A 20,501-nucleotide genomic window follows, 5' to 3' on the forward strand; every position below is an offset into this window, starting at 1 on the left:
ACATAATTTCCCCTCTGGGTCAGAGTCCCATGACTTCAATGCGATTCACACTGCAATAGGCCACCATCATCAGCAGTTCTCCGTCATCCAACGGTTGCTACGGGCCTTGAGAAAAGTAGGCCCCCACGTCCACCTATTATGTGCCAACATCCACATAAGCGGCTTTTCCAACTGCGCGAGCCCCTTAGGGAAAACAAAGCAGGCATGGAAATCAACCATTTCTGTACAACCCAACAGGACACACACAGACACACCCCCCGCTCCTCCCATCGTCTCAGCCACGACAGAGGACGTCGGTCTCAAACTGCAGCAGCTGGCCCATGAAGGCCAGGTTTGGGGAGATGACGCGCCGCCGCTGCTGCACAAAGTCGTAGGCCTCCTGCAGGCGCACTTGGCGGGCGTGCATGAGGTAGGCCAGACAGATTGTGGCGGAGCGGGAGATTCCTGCCTGGCAGTGCACCAGCACGCGGCCTCCCCGCTCCTTCACAGAGTCTACAGGGGGGGACGGGGGGGACACAGAGAGGGGTTGATTGTTGTTATTATGATGAGGAGGGAAAGGGATTGGTTGGATTACTGAATGACGCATTAAAGTGCCAAGCTGGGTTTGCAGCGATTAATCGGTCTGAGACTAAACTTGTTCGCCATGATTTATTTCACTTAAGTCGTTAAGCAGTCAATTCAAGGGTTATTTCTTTGAGGCGTGTGTCATTAATTAGCAGGTAGAGGGCAAGGCATCTTACTAGAGCTCTAAAAGGATTCACATTATTAATCCCAGAGAGGGAAATTCAGCAGCATTTATTCACCGTGTTGACGTCTACATTCTAACCTGTGGGCAACACCACAGTAAATCAATCCTCCAGATTTCCCTGGATTAGTAAAAGGTCCTCTCATGCTTCGGAAAGCAGGTAGTCCCCACTGCCGGGGGGGGGGGGGGGGGCGCGCAGAGCCCAGCTGCTCACCTATGAAGGCGATGGCCTGTGAGAAGCAGGCCCGGATGTCTGTGAGCAGGCTGTCCTCCACGTTGAGCCGCAGGTACCGCAGCTCCCCCTCGTACAGGCTGGGGCAGGTGGACGACACGTTCAGCACGGCCGTGATGCCTGCCGCCGCCAGCGCCTCCCTGCGAGACGAGTGCAAGGCGCTGCCCAGGAACAGGAAGGGCAGCAGCTCCACGGGACCCTCCTGCATAGAACACAAAAGGCAGAGGAGTCAACCAAACGCCGTCGGTGAGCTAACCACAAATGCTTTAGTTTTGATAGTTTAAAGGCCAATTCTAGTCACATATGCATGGGAACTTGTGTGATCATGCAAGGTCTCATGGCTTGATTCCCTCTTTGCCAAGTTCGACATGCATCTTCATCATGTTATTCTATTGTACACAACTGTATTATTTATACATTTCCTGTTACACTTCACTCTAGGCAGAAACCTTCATGTTAACTGCTACGCATATATATATATATATATATATATATATATATATATATATATATATATATATATATATATATATATATATAGCAGACTGGATAAATGCCAGCTAAACAATTGAAAGACATTTCCCTCTTGTATGTTGTTATGCTATGACTAACCTGATCATACGAGGGAGTCTTCCGCTCTGGCGCCGTGGGTTCTGAATCCGCTGCGGGGGGCTCGCTTCCCGGGGAGGTGGAACACAGCTCGGGATAAGCCTCAGCGAAAGTCGCAAATCCACCTTACAAAATAATATTTGAGAAAATAAAGTTACATGCCAGACAATCTCATGTCTCAAATTGTTTAGAAATAAAAACGATTGGGTAAAAAAAGTCACGAAAAATACCGAATATAAAAAAGTCGTGCATCATAAAAACATTTGGGTTTAGGTTTCTTCTCCTTAACTTAAAATGTATTCGTTATGATGGAGGCCAGTACCACGGGCCTCAAGACCTAGACCTTAACCTATACAGTCAAAGGTTATTCAAAGAGAAATGTTGGATGGAAAAAAACATTGTGCTTACCTTTTAGGAAACATATCTGCACAGTGCTTCTAGGGACCTCGGCTCTTAGAGCACTGAGCAACATGTTGGCTAGGCTTTCGTGCTTCAGCTGTGCCATGAGGTGGCTGTTGTCATCTACCACCACTACCGGCGAGAATTCCCCGCGGCGTAACTTTCCCACAAGCGTCTTGTCCGCTATCAACCACTCCAGGCAGACAACGGAGCTCTTGGACCGCCGGCGCAGCAGCGAGTTCCAGTGGACATTACTGGACTGCCGTATGTGCGCTTTGGAGAAGGCAAGGAACGGTCTGCAGTCAAGCACCATGCAGCCCTCAGAAGAAAACTGCTCCGAACTTCTGAGAATTGGAAGCAGTTCGTTGCCTGTTATTTCCCACGGCTCATTGTTTGAAATCATGGCGGAAATATAGAATATACCTGCAAAATATACTAAAAATATGAAGTAAGCTTTATAGGCCTATTTTGAGAAAATTGGAAAATAAACCAAAATAAAACGGTCCTTAAAAGTCAGTCAACTGTTTGATTGACTCTTTCAAACACTAATCAAAGAAAATAAGACCCGCTCTAACCTAAAATTTACTTTTTCTTTATTTGTTTTAGTTCCTTGTCAGCTTGAATAAACCTAGCCTAAAATGAGCGTTTCGCTTCTTTCATTGATTACAGCTGGGTAATGGGCGGGTATTCGACGACTGGAAAACCGCGGAGACACCCACTTTTTCCACTGACGCAAACGTCACAAGCGGAAACATCATATTTGGGCAGCTCGGTACACCTATTAAGGGCATTGACATAAATCAGATTTTCCCTAGGCCCATGTGGTTCTCTTGGATTATCCAGTAACTGTGCTCTGTATTTAATTACTTTCTTTCACTATGATTGAACACCCATAGTTTGTATATCTGGAGACGTGATTGGTAAAAAAAGGAACAATTATTCTTCTGTTAGTTTTCAGTATCAGCACATAGAAACGTCACATGAAATGTGTCCAATAAGATGATTAAAGCCAATGCGTTTGTGTGTTTTTGTGTGTGTATACGTGCGTGCATGTGTGTGTGTGTGTGTTGACTATCTTATCGGGCAGACAAACATTTAACATAATGTGATAGTTAACTTGTTGGTGACGTTTCCTAGCCAGGACTCTTGTTTGCATATTGCTATGACAAGTGATGTATAACAAGCAGGTGGTTTTTCTTCTGTTTACCAAAAAGGAAATGGAAGCGTCACACCCTGCTATCACCACAACAACTTATACACAGCCACTCCCCTGTTCTTCATCCCTTCAATGAATCGTGTCCCTTTCACCCTGGCACATTGCTTACGTTTAGCCCGCTAGCCTCAAAAACCGAAATGTTTAAATTTTTGGAAAACTATATTCAAACACATGTATCATATTGAGTTTTTTGGTTAAAATGTGGATGTCTTCATTATCAAAATTGGACTATGTGACAGAAATGCTTCACCTATTACAAAAAAACGCTATTTTGGATCTGAATTTGCACTGTTTATCTACAATCAACTAATCCAAAACAACACAACTAAACAAAGGAACCCAGAATTAAATACCGTTGGTATTTATTTATATTCATCCAGAACATACAGTCTAGAGAATGAATGTGAAAGATGTATAAATGAAATGTGGTCATTTTCTGTAGTGTTCATGTCAAAAAACACGAATTCATCCTCAGAAACAAATATCCTAACTAAACAACAATGGCAAAAATCCAACTGGGATGGATTCATACTCACTGGCTCTGCTCTCAAAGGGATTATTTGGGATTAAGCGGGCTGCTGGGGCTATTAATCCTAGAAAAAAAACATTAAACCTGGAGATTTATCCATCCCGATCTTCTTATCCAGGCCCACGTGGCCCTCGTCCTCGTGTCTCCAATCAGGAGGTCCCCGTAGCTCCTCAGGTTAACTGCGTCAACCACAGCAATGTATTTTTAACTAGTGTGTGTAATTATGTGTAAGTGATGTCAGCCCTCCCTCAGAGAACCTGCTCTCGGGTCCACGTCTAGAATATGTGCCTACAAAATGTGCAACACACGCTTCAACATGATCTGATGAAACTATACTTTTATATTCCCTTTACCAACTGCCCACACTTCAGGAACAAAACAAATCCTTACCTGCTACTTGATAAAACTTGGATAATAGCATCTGCTAAAGGACTCAATCGTAAATATCCCATGATAGGATTAAACCCTTGACTGCAGAGAGTGATAAGCGTTGAGTTGTTTTATTTCGAGAGCTGAAACTTTGTTAATAAACTGACACCATTCTCCTTGCTCTTAGCTCCTTCATCTTCCTCTTCATTGTCAGTCTGGGGACAAAGTTCACAATGTTTATTTTTGCACAGAAGTAAATAAAAACTGATAACTGAAGCCATGTATATAGTAGTGAACAATAATTAGTAAACAAGTTTTGAGGCAATGAACGATGACATATATCTGGCCTTGAATAAGTACATCAGAAATCAGAATACTAAAAGTCTGAACTAGTCTTGCTTTCTGACCCTTCTGTTTCACATCTCTCCCTCTCTCTTATCACTCTCTCTCTATACCCACCACCATTATCTCTCTCTCTCTCTCTCTCTCTCTCTCTCTTTCTCTCTCTCTTTTCCCTCTCTCTCACTTCATCTCTCTCTCGCTCCAACCCTGTAATTTGGTCTCTTACCCAAGGGCCACTGTGAGGCCGATGCTGGCTACCAGGCTGAGGGCGGTCACCATGGCAATGATAGACAGCAACAGGTATCTGGTAAGTGGAAGAGTCGAGGAGGTGTATCTTGGAGGCAGGGTGGGCAACGTGATTAGCTGCATGGGAGTTTGGGTGGGAAGAGCTGTGACTTCAAAGAGGAAAGAAAAAAAAAATCAGAACAAAAATACATTCCATGTCATAAATCAACAACAATCTGTCCTCAATCTGGATTAGGGATCGTTTCCACAAGATACAGACAGCCAGAGAACATAGATACAGGAGCCCTTTTAAAGTTGTGTGACCTAGGGATGCTTTGAACCTGCAACACATTCCCCCCACACTGTACTTTACCAGTGAGAAAGAAGGTGACTGTGGAGAAGACAGTGGCCTTGCGGTCCTGCAGTGAACAGCGATACGTCCCTTGTTCTTTCGCATGCAGCTGATTCAGCACCACCGATGGCTCCTCGGTGACTACCAGGGTTTGGAAATTGCTTTCTTCCAGCTGACACAGGAAATTTTGCAGAGGAACTCAGTGATCCATGAAACTTACCCCAGCAGCTTTACGGTTAAGTCCTTTGAGTATTGTTATATTTGAGCTAAAACCAAACCAAATCTTTCTTTCCGGAGGTGTGAGCTAAATGGGTTCTCACCTGTGTAGATCCAGGGGGGCCGGGGGCCCAGGTAAAGTGGTACTCTGGTGTTCCCTGAATCAGGCTGTGCCAGGGAAGGAAACAGTTCAACACAGCTTGGTCCCCTTCTTCAGCCTCCAAATGGTGCTCTAAAACAAAGATGATAGCCTGTATGTAGTTACATAAATGGGAATTATGGATACAAATAATGATGTAAATTATACACACTTAAACACATCACCATTATCATTTCTCTCTCATCAAACAAACACAATAAATATGAATAAATACATAAGTATAAATATATATGTTTGTTTATAAACATATATGTATACATATATATCTATATGCATACATACATACATACATAAATATATACACATATATATATTCACACACACACAAAAACACACGCGCACACACACACACGCACACACACACGCACACACACACACACACACACACACACACACACACACAGAAGATTTGCATTTTGAAATGTAGTACCAATGGCTTGTGGTTTTCTCTATGCCCGAGGGGGAGCCACAGGGAGAATGAGGGAGGAGTGCGGAGGGATGAGAGAGGGAGACCGACTGGGGGGGGGGGGGGGGGGGGGGTGGACCGAGCAACTCATTCATGGAAACAAGGATGAGTTCAATCATCTCTGTTAACCTTGCACAAAGACAGGCAACAGTGTCTCATATGAGAAAACACATTGACAGACTCGTGACCGGATGCGTGTGTGTGTGTGTGTGTGTGTGTGTGTACACTGCAGATTGCTACAGTCATATCACAAAGACATACAACCTCCCCGCCTACCCCAACTGACCAAGGTAGAGCAACAAGACACACATGACCTACCGCCACAGTCCAGCTGGTGTGGGGGAGAAGGACAATTGTATAACTTGTATTTGCAGGAGGAGCAGTCTATCACCCTTTGATACAGCTGCCCTGTAAAGCATGATGCCACACAGACACACAAACATGAACTCACGCACACACAGTCACGCACACACACAAACATTAATCGACACAAACACTCAGACGCACACACAAACACACGCATGAACGCCCGCACATACAGACAACACACACACACACACACACACACACACACACACACACACATAGACACACACACATTAATCAACACAAACACTCAGACACACACAGACAAACACACACAGTAAACATGTGCTGCCTTTAGCTTTATTTGAACAGCGGATGGTAATGTAATGGAAGATGGAAAAACTGAAATAAAGAACTTACCACACTTGTTAGGGCACAGTCCTAGATGGGAGATGAACACATCATCTCAAGTCAATTTTATACAGCTCTTCTTGTCCTTTCTACTGTCAGCAACCTCACCCAACAAATTACCTTCACGGATGAAAATAACCAAGTGCTTCTCTAAGATTTTCCGGCCCTTCTCCATGATTTGAATGGCGTCAAATGTCCCTGAACCTTGAAATTGCGGAGAGAATCATAATCGTAACTGTATAATTTATTTATAGATAAATCTATGACAAAAACAGCACTAAAAAAAGAAGAGCAAAACACAGTTCAAAGTGAAAGATGGAATACACTTTAATTTATTGATGAAGACAAAAAAGGATATGGGACACTTGTACACACATTGCCCTCAGGTTTGATCCCCCCACGCCCCCACGCCCCCTCGCTCACAAGGTGTAGTTATCATTCCAATTTGTCACAATCAAATACAGCTTTAATGCGCTAATGCTATGGGAACACAAGCTGTCTCCTTGATCTTACCTGTTTGCAGGGTCTTCTTGAAGCGATTGAATTCACTGTGGTACTCAGTGCTTACTCTATAAAAAGTGGTGGGATCTAGGAGCAATAGATTAGACTTTGAGCAGTACGGCAACGTATTAGTATAAAGTATTATTCCTCTGAGTACACCTAACATCAAAGCAATTGCCTAACGTCATGTCTGTTCTCACCAATGACGCCACGGTGTGCCTGGCTAGTCTGCCTGTAGGTGACATAGGCGTGGTCCCTGATCATCGTGAGGGCAATCTGCTTCTCCACGCTGGCAGCAGACAGGAGGAAGTCCTCGTGTAGGAGTCGGGTCTTGCGGTCACACTGCAGACAGGCCCTCCCGGCAGGCATGCGACACAGGCCCAACAGGCCAACCACCAAGAGCTGTGGCCTCATGAATGTCTCTGGAGGGAGGAAAGTTCATATGTTGCATTTAAATTTAGATGTATTGCATTTAGCAGACGCTTTTCTAAAAAAAAACGACTTTTATTTTTAAGTTAAAATGTTGCATTATCCTGGAACAAATTAGTTTTACAAGGACCATCAGGTGTTTTTAAGTGAATTGTTAACCCTTTACAATAAGGGTGTATTAATTAACGAATAATTAACATTTGTTTGTGCAGAAATAAGCATTATTATATTTCATTAGCATAGGGGGAAGGTTTAGGGTTTGTGGGTTAGGTTTAACCTTAACCCTTACCCTTATTAAATAATATACAAACTAATGCCTAAGTTAACATGAACACATTAGTAAACATGACCACCATAAGTTAACTTTTAATTAACTTAGCTAATGTTTATAACACCATTGAATTATGTAAATTAATGGTTTGTTAATGGTTAATTAATGTACCATTATTGTAAAGTATTACCTCTGTTTTTAAGCCTCCTTCTTATAAAATAAAAAAATACTTTTCGAGGACAACACTAACTATTTTAAATAGGAAAATGTATAATGACACAGTAATTCATAATTATTTCCAAAGACTTGTTTGCAGATACTCCCAGAAGGGACTGGCAACAGTCCAGATTGATAGCAAGTAGATTGCAGATTGATAGCAAGTAGCTCGTCTCTGCCACCTAGTGGGAGATCATACGTATCGTGTTTACAACCACATAAAATAAACAATCGAAAAACTTACTTTTGCATAGATTAAATATTCCGTAAAATAAAATTGACCAAATTGACGCATAGATATGTTTGCTAAGATTAGTTTAAACGTAAACAAGGAAACGAACTACAACGTCTTTTGCTATTTGATTTCAAGGGTAACGTTTCCTTGACACACATTTTAAAGGAATAAGTAAATATTCGAGTCCAATGAGAACGACACAATAGTCATGCATTTGAGTGTGGCAAGTGTGGCAAAAGATTGAAAATCAGGTTAAAATGTTGGTTGAAATCAGACCGTATGAAAGGTTGGCGTGAACGGCCGTTAAACTACATTTCCAATAGTTCCACACATACTCATACTTATGGCGTGTTCCTGAATCCTCGAACGCCAGACTTCCGAGTCGAAAGTCGAAGATCTCCCAGCTTTCTTGTGGCATTTCTCGAAGGCACGCCCCCTTTTTGTCTTCGTCTTTCGAAAATCTGAGAGTAGACCGAGAGCAGTGATGACGCTCTCAACAAAATGGCTGCGCCAGTTAAGAGATTTTTTTTTGTATTTGTACCACGTAGGTCATTTTAATGTCGATTTTAAATGCTCTTACGAACTTCATTACATTGCTAATTTATTCCGGTCACCAATTTATACATTGCATGGTCTTGCTGTGCGTGCAATACAATGTAAAGTTGTGTTTTTTTTTTCGGGCTGGTTTGCTAAAGAGGCTAGTGTAGCTAACAATAAACAACGACTAGCCAATTTCATGCCACAATCACAAAGACGAACAGAAGTGACGTCAGACTGCAACTTTGAAGGCTGGCGTCCGAGGATTCAACGGGGCAGGCCAAAGGGGTTGGCTGACAAAGGGGCAGGCCAATCCCCTGGAAGTGTTGTCGGGATCAAGGACACATTTTTTTAAATGCGCACTGTCTTATGCGCAGAACTTTGTTGTCCTCTTGAATCTCACGAAAACAGCAAGGTGAGTTTGGTTTGTCTTTTTGACATAGCGTCTTGTCATGCTTGTTAGTGAACATTTATTTCAAACGAGTTAGTCAACTATTAAAGAGTATAAATGTGGATGATAGGACTTTGTTCTCGGTAACAATGTGTACCAGCTAGTGACTGATTACACTGTACTGTAGCCGATGCAGCTGTTCGACAGAACTACCACAAACAGGTTTGGTCACTCACTACATTTTATGTGTTGACATTTTTATTTTACAGTCTACTAAATGTACAATATGCGCATCATGCGTCGTCTAACCGATAAATGGACTGTAACTATCCATTTTTATCAAAGTTTCAAGTAACGGGACAACGTTGTTTGTACCTCACGACGCTGCTGGCAGTGATTTTGAATAACGTTAATGGGGAAGGAAACGCGACACTGAGATGACAAAGGATCACTGGTCTTCCTCCCACCACGACCGATCTGTACACCTGCAATGGTCACAACGGACTCAAAGCTGCTGCATTGCTGTAACGTTATGCTAATATTCGTAGGGTTACCTTAACGACACAGTTTATTTGCAAAAGGTCTTAATACAAATCTTAGTTGGCATTGCGATATACACGTGGGATTTTTAAACCCAGCAGAAGGTTGGTGTTGTAGCACATCTAGGTATATCATCTGTATCAGCGGTAAATACTTGTCATTGGCGTGTGGAGGACAGTCGGCCTGGAAGGGGTATATTGGTATGTTGATATAAATCATTGCTATAACATAATTTGTGTAATATTGGTAGGGAGAATTCTCATGTACCAGACATACCTTAAAGTTGGGCCCAAATCAAATACAATATTTGGTTTGTAAAAGCAATACTTGTTCCCCTTTTTAGATTGTTTTATATTGTTTATGGTAATCCCACCCAAACAGAAGTAACATGGTTACAGGTTTGTACGGAATGAAAACGGTATTTAAGTTTTGTGCATGTTTCTAAGAAATGTGTATAACAGTGATAAAGTTGCTGACATCCAAGGGAATAACTGAATGGTGTGGTGTTGGCGCAACAACCCTGACCTCAATGAACGAGTATGAGTATTCGAAATGTAATTAAAGCATTGATTATTGATTATAAAGAAGAAAAAAAAAGAGGTGCAACATTACATAATGTTTCTGACACACAAATGCTCACACTGCTGCTATAAGCTAGCCTGAATACAGATGTGTGACATTACTGCAGAGCCTGTACTTTATCTTTCAACCACTTATCGAAAGGGTGACAGTTGAAAAATATTGTTTACTTTTCAAGAGTGCCCTGGTGGTTTCATTGAAACTGACTCACTGCATGTAAAGCACTGTACTTAGAGTGAGATGGTGTGCGCACCCGTTTATTTGGTGAAAGTTAGTTCACCTGATGACTGATAATTAAGGATATTGGCGATTGCTGCATATCACTGTCTTATACTTTAGAGGCACCTACTCAGCTCAAAGTCTGGAAATTATGACCAGCGTATTGATGTGAGTCTATATCTTATAATATAGGGGCACTTACTGAACTCAAAGGCTGGAAATTATGACAGGGCTATTGACTAGGGCTGGGTATTGCCAGGTACCTCACAGTTCAATTCGATTCTTTAGGTCTTCATTCGATTTCGATTTGATATTGATCCAATTGCTTCGATATCGATTCAATAATACGTGCAGATGACAAAAATACCTAAATATTATTTAGAATAACCATTTCATAATGAATTAACCATTTCATTGTGCTTTAACTAGCAAAAAGGGAATACACCATTGTATAGTATTGTTCCTGAGGTAAACTTGCAGCATAAAAGTAATAATCATAACATGGACAAATGTAAAAGGGCATGTGCATATATGCATACTCGCTTCTAGATTTCAGTGACTGAGTATGCTTCTTTTTTTTTTTTCGAAATAGTCGATTTCAAAAAAATTCTGAATCGAAATTGAATCGAGAACAAATAAATTGCAGTGCATTGATGAATCGATATTTTTACCCAGCCCTACTATTGAAATTGGTCTATATCCGGTATTATAAAACAGTTTAACAAACCCTACACTGTTCAGTATGTATTTTCAGAATTTTACAACATTCACACACACACACAAACACACGCACTGTATATATTTTTTCATGGCCCACATGTCTTCTCATTGAAGGACATGACAATAAGTTATTGATAACAGTTGTGTTTGCTGTGTTCTTTTATATATTTTTGGTTAAAAACAGTAGTCTGTATCGTACTACTGTAGATGTGAATCCATGGAATTGGGTCTACGTACCCACAGGGGAGTGACGGCATTCTATCTTCTATATATATTTAGTGTGCTTGATGAGGGATGTCCTGTTTCTGTCTATTTCACTTTTCCTCCTCGTATCTGTTAGTTTAACCGAACCCTTGTTCCTGTCTGGGGTTCCCTTGTAGATGGCGACCCAGGACGCCGGCCCTGTGTGCCCCCTCCGATCTGGACGCTCGCCTACTCCCTCCTAGTCACCTCCTCGGCCCGTCTACTTTGCACTTCTCTGACCGCAGAAACCTCTGGGAATAGATCAACAAAACAAATAAAGAAGAGCAATGGAGGTTAGGAAACCGCTGCAAAAAGAGTAACTCAACTCACAATATGGCAGATGCTACCAAAAAACGTATCCCAGCCTTACTTGTGTTCTTGTTCTTTTGTTCCAGAAGAGCAGAATCCAAAGATCTCCAGATAGACCTCTACTGTCTCAGTCAAAAGTATAACAACTGCTCCCCTCTTCAACCAAACAACCAAACCCCTTACAAAACAATCCGCCCCTAACGCCTAAGTGCGCAAGACCGAGCCACAAGGATGTACCAGATAGTACCAGGGGGTCAGGGGGACCAGACCACCAGTGAAAGGATCACCGGCTCCCCACTGAAGAAGAAGCTTGGTCGGGATGGCCGGCCCCTGGTGGTGGCTGGCGTGCTCGGCTGTGTGTTGGTGCTGGCTGCCATCGTCTCGTGGTGCTACTACACCGCATCGCTCCGTCAAGCCCAGCTGCTGAAGACCGAGTTGCTGAACCTCAACAAGGATGGCTTCGCCATCCGTAACCAGGCCGGGGCGATCATCTTCAGCATGGCCTTTAAGTGAGTGCAGTGCTGGAGCCTGACACAGAGGCTTTTTTATATAATGATTATAATTATGTTGGGCTCCCACGTGTCTTTCATGCCACTCTCACTTCCAGTAAACCAAAGTACAATGTCAATATGAGACTCAATATAAAATATATCTAAAAGGTATCCAACAGAAGGCCTACCTAGGAATTGCATGGATTAGAGGGTGTAATGGTGGCATCCCCTCAAGTGATGGTGCTCACTGCTCAGGGATGTCATGGGTGGAGGGTTTGACTGATCTACATGGCAATGTGCCTGTGTTCAAGCATGGTTCATACGGAGGGTAGACCTGCTGCTGGTAAAGCCTTCTCTTGTATTTTCACTTCCAAAAAAGTATTTTCAACCTTTGTTCAAAACACCAATGAACACTTGAACGACCGAAACAACATGAATTAGACACTTCCCTTGATAAGTCCAACTTTGTTTGTGCATGCAACTCTTCTTGACTACTGTAGTCAAGGTTTGTGGCTATAGATGCAACACATCCTACACAAAATTAGAATGACTCGCACTGAAAGGACTTTCAGTTTGTGCACAATTTGTAGGCTAATCATATTTGCTAATTACTACTGGCTACAGAAACACAAAATACTTCTCACGCTAATCAAGTAGAATATGTGCAACGTCGCTATCCAATACCAGTCCTTTAGCTTTTTTCAGCTCTCTCTATCCACAAATTCAATATCAGTATCCAATATCAAAAAATAATAATCTATCCTTTAAGATGTATCCTGGACGAAGAACACAATTATTTGCTTTTTCTTGAACACTGGTCCGCCTTTTTGTTTTTGAAAGAATATACACCAAAAAGTGTCAGACTTCAGGCAGAGCCGACCCAAAAAGGTGTGAAAGTTTGTGGTGTGGCAGTCTCACAGCTCGCTCTGTGATGCTTTCAGGATATTATTAGGCAGCTTGATGCTAGACAAGATATGATGAAAGGGAAGGGAAGAAGGGTTTTTGCACGTGGTCACATGTATGAAGTGTTCCGGACACTATCACTCTATGTACAATACATCTTCCATTTACTTCATAACATCAAGTACATTATGGGAATAAATAAATATCAATATTTCCCTGCAGAACTTGTTCACATTGAGTGCATTGCAATAATAACTGACTTGGTTCTCTGAACCTCCCTTTAGATCTGGCACTCTCGACTTGGACTCCTGCTCCAAGCAGGGCAGCATTCTGAGCTGTTCTCGCTCCGATTCTGGCAATCTCAATTTCTTTGTCCAGACTGTCGGGTTTGGACAGGTGATGTGTTACCGCGTTCGCTGGGAGGAGCTAGAACACGAGCGCTCGGTGGAACATGCCATGGCCTACAACGACTCCCACTGGTATGGAGGGGCAGAGTCGGCGACACAACATTGGCCTATCAGCATCCAGGGTGAGGAGGAGCCACTCCCCTTCATCACCAGTGACATCTACACTAATCGGAATGCCTTTGGGGGAATCCTGGAACGCTATTGGCTCTCATCAAACGCAACCGCTATAAAGATCAATGATTCGGTTCCGTTTCACTTGGGCTGGTCGGAGAAGGACAGGACCCTCCGGTTCCAAGCCCGCTACGAGGACTCTCCTTACAGACCGCCGGAAGGACAACGGGCCCTGCCTGAACTCAGCTACAGAGTTTGCGTCGGCTCTGATGTCACGTCTATTCACAAATATATGGTGCGTTCATCACAGGCGGACAGCGGGCATAAGTTTTAAGTACTTTTTAAATTCAAGCTGATTAAATCTATCGTCTTACTTTTATTCATTGTATACATGCTTACTTTACGGGTCTTGTATTTGTTTTTTATTGTTCACTTTTCCAATTATCTGTTCAGGTGCGGCGGTATTTCCCCAAGCCCATCCAGGTGCCGGCCTCGGACGTGTTCCAGCACCCCGTGTGGTCAACCTGGGCCCTCTACAAGACGGCCGTCACCCAGGAGAAGCTGCTGCAGTACGCCTCCAACATCACCCGGCACGGCTTCACCTGCTCCCACCTGGAGCTGGACGACCGCTACACCGCCGACTACGGGGAGTTCGACTTCGACCCGCAGAAGTTCCCCAACGCCAGCGGCATGTTCGAGCGGCTGGCGGCCAGCGGCTTCCAGGTGTCGCTGTGGACCCACCCCTTTGTCAACTACGACTCCATCAACTTCGCCGTGGGCGTGGAAAAGGGCTACTTTGTTCGGGAGCCCAGCGGCGAGCTGCCGGCGCTGGTGAAGTGGTGGAACGGCATCGGCGGGATCCTGGACTTCACCAACCCGGACGCCCGCGACTGGTACGCCGCCCAGCTGCACACACTCAAGAGCCGCTACGGGGTGACCTCCTTCAAGTTTGACGCAGGGGAGACCAGCTACCTGCCGCGCCAGTTCAGCACCCTGGGGCCGCTGAAGGACCCCTCGGTCTTCACCCGCCGCTACACGGAGATGGCGCTGCCCTTCCACCAGCGGGCGGAGCTGCGGGTGGGCTACCAGAGTCAGAACATCTCCTGCTTCTTCAGGATCATCGACCGGGACTCGGTGTGGGGGTACGAGCTGGGCCTCAAGTCCATCATCCCCACCGTGTTGACCATCGGTATCCTGGGCTACCAGTTTGTCTTGCCTGACATGATAGGAGGCAACGCCTACCCCAACCGCACCACAGGTGTGTAGTGCGGCTGAAACAAAGTTGACGTGTGTGTGTGTGTGTGTGTGTGTGTGTGTGTGTGTTAACATGCATGCACACACATAAATCAACATTTTTATAATAAAATGTATTCGGTTGTGATGACAGGTGATGGACATGGTCTGCCAGACAGGGAGCTATATATCAGATGGCTAGAGCTGTCTGCTTTCATGCCTGCCATGCAGTTCTCCATTCCCCCCTGGGCCTATGATGATGAGGTGAGGAGAAACCATTGAAAGTTTTTTTTCTAAATGCATTTCTGGTAGGAGATTTAATTTCAGATGTACTAGTGTACTGCAATGGTACATGTCTGGAACAACTTAAATGTATTCATGGTTACACACAACATTTGGCAGGCCAGATAAGGTTTAGCATTAATTCTCACAGGAATTTGATTGTGTTTGTGTTGTCTGTGTATATGATATCTCAGACATTTTCTGTTGCCCGTTGTCCCAACAATGTCCTTGTCAAGAATGACCTTGTGTTGTACTGAGTTTAATGGATAAAACACTCACTTTGTCAAAAACAGGTAGTAGAGATTGCACGAAAGTTCACGGAGTTCCACAAGAACCTTGTGGCACCGAGGGTTCTGGAGCTGGCCGGCGAGGTTCTGAACACGGGCGACCCCATCATACGGCCCCTGTGGTGGATCGCCAACGATGACGAGGCTGCCTACAAGATTGACTCCCAGTTCCTGATAGGAGATGACCTGATGGTGGCGCCGGTGTTGGAGCCGGGCAAGCAGGAAAGGGACATTTACCTGCCGGCTGGAAGGTGGAAGAGTCGCAAGGGGGAATACTTTGATAAAGGGCCCATGTATCTTACTGATTATCCAGTGGACCTGGATGAGATCGCCTACTTCACATGGGTACATTGAAGGCACGGTTAGACAAAAGGGAACACACAAGCACACATACACGCAATACTGAACGGACAGGAAGGGGGAAGGATAGTTGAAATGTTAAAAAAAAGCGAATTGCTGCTGTTATAAACAGTTTATAACCTTGTAATGACTCACTTCATTACTGCTCTCAACCTGCTCTCGCCCACAAACTGCTTCGCCAGTGGTGATTGCAATGCTCTGCCCAAAGTTTTGGTCAGATTCAGTGATTTAAACTTCCAGCCATCATCATGTGCCTTCCACAGCCTTTAATAACACTTTACTGAGATTGTACCATGTTGCCCACTGTCTTCCTGCTTAGCAGCCATCCAAGTCCTGCCCTCTCCTTCAGCCTTTAGCTAGAGAAGTATGGCTGGGGTCGACCTAAGCTGCGTTTTCTTGTTGGGTTTATGTATTATTCCATATAGTTGATTGAATGCTGCATATATTATATATATTTTACCAATTTGTTTTTATTAATCAGCTGCTATGCAAAGGCACGGGAGAAATCAAAACGGTGTTGTATAAAATAGACGAGTTACGATGTTAAAAGATCGACAGAAATTTGGGGGCTTTCTATTAGGAGAATATGTTTTTGCTTTACTTCCAACGTCCATCCAAGAGCGAAACGGGGCAAGAGCTCAATATAACATATCTGAATTTGTTAATAAATAATGTTTGCATATCGCAAACTTGATAACTGTCTGAAGAGGTTATTCATTTTAATAAATCGTTCACTTTGTATTCATCATTATTATCAGGCTTTCTATTTGGTGTTAACAAAATCTGCTTTGAATCATGCATATGTTTAAATCAATGCTCAGAGGAAATGTAAAAGACAACCATGTATTGTTATCCATCCTTAAAAGCAGTATGTAAGTATGTTTGCCTTGTACATCATGGCTGGGTGTTTGACAGCTGACTTGAAAGCTATATTGAATATCACACTTCTGTAATTTATGAGATTAGTTTCATTTTGGGTGTTGAATTGTTTTTGTTTTTATTCCAAACCGTATTACATTTATGAAATGGAATGTTATTTTATGTGCACATTGCTTTGCTTTATCTATTTGTAATCAAACAATGTAACTATACGTCTAACTTTTGCCAAAGCTAGCTATTTGGGCTTGGAAAATGGCTTGTTTGACTTTATTTTTCAGTTCCTCATCCATATTTTATAGGCGTTTGTTTAACAAATTAAACAATGACTTGTTTTGCCTCGTATGTAAATAAGGGGATTTCAGGATTTTCCTCCACCATGATTGTACTTACCTCCATGTGCCATAGAATAAATATCGTAGAAATTCCTCTTCAGAAATGTAGAAACATCCTTACTATAACGACAGTGTTATGTTCCTCTTTCTTATGACAATTGTCATTATTGTACGTCGCTTTAGATAAAGCGTCTGCTAAATGCCCTAAATGTAATCTAAACGCAAACAAAGGATATAGTCTCCAGATAATGAACAGGATTTCAGGTGTCAAGAATGACCTTGTGTTGTACTGTGTTTAATGGACAAAACACTCACTTTGTCAAAAACAGGTAGTAGAGATTGCACGAAAGTTCACGGAGTTCCACAAGAACCTTGTGGCACCGAGGGTTCTGGAGCTGGCCGGCGAGGTTCTGAACACGGGCGACCCCATCATACGGCCCCTGTGGTGGATCGCCAACGATGACGAGGCTGCCTACAAGATTGACTCCCAGTTCCTGATAGGAGACGACCTGATGGTGGCGCCGGTGTTGGAGCCGGGCAAGCAGGAAAGGGACATTTACCTGCCGGCTGGAAGGTGGAAGAGTCGCAAGGGGGAATACTTTGATAAAGGGCCCATGTATCTTACTGATTATCCAGTGGACCTGGATGAGATCGCCTACTTCACATGGGTACATTGAAGGCACGGCTAGACAAGAGGGAACACACAAGCACACATACGCGCAATACTGAACGGACAGGAAGGGGGAAGGATGGTTGAAATGTTTAAAAAAAAAAGGCGAATTGCTGCTGTTATAAACAGTTTATAACCTTGTAATGACTCACTCCATTGCTGCTCTCAACCTGCTCTCGCCCACAAACTGCTTCGCCGGTGGTGATTGCAATGCTCTGCCCAAAGTTTTGGTCAGATTCAGTGATTTAAACTTCCAGCCATCATCATGTGCCTTCCACAGCCTTTAATAACACTTTACTGAGATTGTACCATGTTGCCCACTGTCTTCCTGCTTAGCAGCCATCCAAGTCCTGCCCTCTCCTTCAGCCTTTAGCTAGAGAAGTATGGCTGGGGTCGACCTAAGCTGCGTTTTCTTGTTGGGTTTATGTATTATTCCATATAGTTGATTGAATGCTGCATTGCTTCATATTTTACCAATTTGTTTTTATTAATCAGCTGCTATGCAAAGGCACGGGAGAAATCAAAACGGTGTTGTATAAAATAGACGAGTTACGATGTTAAAAGATCGACAGAAATTTGGAGGCTTTCTATTAGGAGAATATGTTTTTGCTTTACTTCCAACGTCCATCCAAGAGCGAAACGGGGCAAGAGCTCAATATAACATATCTGAATTTGTTAATAAATAATATTTGCATATCGCAAACTTGATAACTGTCTGAAGAGGTTATTCATTTTAATAAATCGTTCACTTTGTATTCATCATTATTATCAGGCTTTCTATTTGATGTTAACAAAATCTGCTTTGAATCATGCATATGTTTAAATCAATGCTCAGAGGAAATGTAAAAGCCAACCATGTATTGTTATCCATCCTTAAAAGCAGTATGTAAGTATGTTTGCCTTGTACATCATGGCTGGGTGTTTGACAGCTGACTTGAAATCTATATTGAATATCTCACTTCTGTAATTTATGAGATTAGTTTCATTTTGGGTGTTGAATTGTGTTTGTTTTTATTCCAAACCGTATTACATTTATGAAATGGAATGTTATTTTATGTGCACATTGCTTTGCTTTATCTATTTGTAATCAAACAATGTAACTATACGTCTAACTTTTGCCAAAGCTAGCTATTTGGGCTTGGAAAATGGCTTGTTTGACTTTGTTTTTCAGTTCCTCATCCATATTTTATAGGCGTTTGTTTAACAAATTAAACAATGACTTATTTTGCCTCGTATGTAAATAAGGGGAAGGATCAGAGGAAATACAGTGCAGCGATAGACAACAGCAGGAGGAAGAAGCTTGATCCGATGCTATTGCTGGTATTCCCAAGGTAACACAAATCGCCTTCGCAGCAAGCTGCGACCTTTTCCAGGGCACACAAACCACTGAATTGACATCCCTTGATCAAGGTTTCCCCTGCAAAACATTAAGCATTATTCTTATTTTTATTTGTATTCTTATTTTTTATTCCAACAAAGTTGGAATAAAAAATTCAACATCCATGGCCATTTCAATATCCGTTTGGTAATACACTAATGTTGCAATTTATAATCTTAAGAACACAAATCAGATACAGTGTGTATTATAAATACTTTAAGGGACGTCTCAGATTTTTTTTTTTTCAAAGAAAAAGGAAAAGTTACCAAGGCGAGCCAGATCCAGGCTGAAACAGCGATTCATGGAGATGGGGCATTCTTTGGCAGGGCTATTCAACCTCCTTAACAAGTGGGCCGAAAAGGAAAACCACTGGGGGTTCAGGGGCCACACAGAGTAAAACTACGTCAATGAATCGCTACAAATAAATCGTACTTAAAATAGTGTTAACTTTATATATATAGTACTACTACATGGAATAAACTTGTCAGACGCATTCCTTCCTTCTTCACTTTTAATCGTATCAGTATAAAAGATTTTGTTCTCACATATTTTGGACAGGTATTTAGAGTTCAACAATGTTTTTTGAATCATCACCAAACAGAACTATTGTACATGTTTGCCTAGTTTGGCTCATCTTGAGACACTCATGCAGCTTCTCATAGGTGATGGAGCAACGTGCCCTTGTTCTGATGGCCAGTTCCTGATTGAGGGGTACTGATACTGGCTAGTATCACCGGCTACACACGGAAACCTGATTTGCATGCAGATGGCTAGAGCTGTCTGTAGATGCATGTGTAACAGAGTTAAAAATGTAGTGTATTATTATATATGATTCTCGCCAAAATAAAACTGCTGTGGTTAATAAGTGTGAATGGGAGCCACCCGTGGCCATATGGTGTACTGCAGATCTGCCGCGTTTAGTTCTGTGCTGCGTTCCTACTCGATCAGAGAAGCCCTTGCTTTTGATCTGATGCTGTATATGTACGCCGATTTCTGATGGCAATGATTTGATTTATTTTCCAAAGGAAAATAAAAGAAAGAAAATTCAACAGTTTCGCCTCCGTCTCCCTGATGCTTGACAATCATTTCACATGCAGATGCGCTAGTGGAAGACTTTTAACCAAGGTGTGGTTAACGCCCCTCTCTATTGCTTTGGAAACGAAACTTAAAGAAGGGTTACTTGTTACTAAACAGGAAAAAGTCCCTATGCACAGCCTTTTGACTCTCAGGTGCTGGTGATGTGCAGTCAACAATAGTATATCAAGTCAAAGAAGGCTATAAGATCATGAAATTAAAGTATGAAATGTCCCAACGTTTAAGACAAAGAGGGTATGATGAAACACTTATTGACCACTTATAAACCTTACACCTAAACAGCACGAAGGTGCAGATTTTTTTTCA

At 42.7% G+C, this 20,501-nt stretch overlaps 3 protein-coding genes across 5 annotated transcripts; 1 reads left to right on the top strand and 2 right to left on the bottom strand.

The window, feature by feature from the left end:
* dusp2 (dual specificity phosphatase 2) lies at positions 1-2,565 on the bottom strand. Its single transcript, XM_079757048.1, has 4 exons — positions 1,995-2,565; positions 1,590-1,711; positions 960-1,179; positions 1-492 (listed from the first exon to the last, which is right to left on the bottom strand). Exons 1-4 carry the CDS (start codon positions 2,386-2,388, stop codon positions 275-277), a joined length of 954 nt encoding a protein of 317 aa, XP_079613174.1. The 5' UTR covers positions 2,389-2,565; the 3' UTR covers positions 1-274.
* A 1,688-nt stretch (positions 2,566-4,253) lies between these two features.
* On the bottom strand, positions 4,254-8,646 carry izumo1 (izumo sperm-oocyte fusion 1; the record flags this gene model as incomplete). The annotated part of the gene is made up of 10 exons (XM_079734223.1): positions 8,571-8,646; positions 7,279-7,500; positions 7,091-7,165; positions 6,698-6,781; positions 6,587-6,607; positions 6,179-6,268; positions 5,339-5,466; positions 5,040-5,190; positions 4,668-4,836; positions 4,254-4,314 (listed from the first exon to the last, which is right to left on the bottom strand). The coding sequence occupies exons 2-10, from the start codon at positions 7,490-7,492 to the stop codon at positions 4,254-4,256; spliced, it is 993 nt and encodes a 330-aa protein (XP_079590349.1). The 5' UTR covers positions 7,493-7,500; positions 8,571-8,646.
* A 448-nt stretch (positions 8,647-9,094) lies between these two features.
* On the top strand, positions 9,095-17,052 carry LOC307071626 (myogenesis-regulating glycosidase-like). Of its 3 annotated transcripts, none has more exons than XM_079730671.1 (7): positions 9,095-9,181; positions 11,596-11,774; positions 11,854-12,276; positions 13,446-13,974; positions 14,133-14,937; positions 15,067-15,176; positions 15,488-17,052. In XM_079730671.1, the coding sequence occupies exons 3-7, from the start codon at positions 11,999-12,001 to the stop codon at positions 15,833-15,835; spliced, it is 2,070 nt and encodes a 689-aa protein (XP_079586797.1). In that variant the 5' UTR covers positions 9,095-9,181; positions 11,596-11,774; positions 11,854-11,998; the 3' UTR covers positions 15,836-17,052. The 3 variants fall into 3 exon arrangements, with proteins under 3 accessions (XP_079586797.1, XP_079586796.1, XP_079586798.1); XM_079730670.1 differs by having other exon boundaries at positions 11,596-11,751; XM_079730672.1 differs by having other exon boundaries at positions 11,596-11,751; positions 11,857-12,276.
* The last annotated feature ends 3,449 nt before the right edge of the window (positions 17,053-20,501 follow it).

The sequence above is a fragment of the Pollachius pollachius genome, assembly GCF_949987615.1.
Source record: "Pollachius pollachius genome assembly, chromosome: 1".
Taxonomy (NCBI): Eukaryota; Metazoa; Chordata; class Actinopteri; order Gadiformes; family Gadidae; genus Pollachius; species Pollachius pollachius.

Excerpts from the sequence above, each read along its gene's own strand:
- LOC307071626 (XM_079730671.1), top strand. The coding sequence starts at position 11,999 with ATGTACCAGATAGTACCAGGGGGTCAGGGGGACCAGACCACCAGTGAA. Across the intron at positions 12,277-13,445 it reads ATCTTCAGCATGGCCTTTAA|ATCTGGCACTCTCGACTTGG; the intron begins GTGAGTGCAGTG and ends ACCTCCCTTTAG. Across the intron at positions 14,938-15,066 it reads CTACCCCAACCGCACCACAG|GTGATGGACATGGTCTGCCA; the intron begins GTGTGTAGTGCG and ends TTGTGATGACAG.
- dusp2 (XM_079757048.1), bottom strand. The coding sequence starts at position 2,388 with ATGATTTCAAACAATGAGCCGTGGGAAATAACAGGCAACGAACTGCTT. Across the intron at positions 1,712-1,994 it reads GCAGATATGTTTCCTAAAAG|GTGGATTTGCGACTTTCGCT; the intron begins GTAAGCACAATG and ends TTATTTTGTAAG. Across the intron at positions 1,180-1,589 it reads AGACTCCCTCGTATGATCAG|GAGGGTCCCGTGGAGCTGCT; the intron begins GTTAGTCATAGC and ends TGTTCTATGCAG.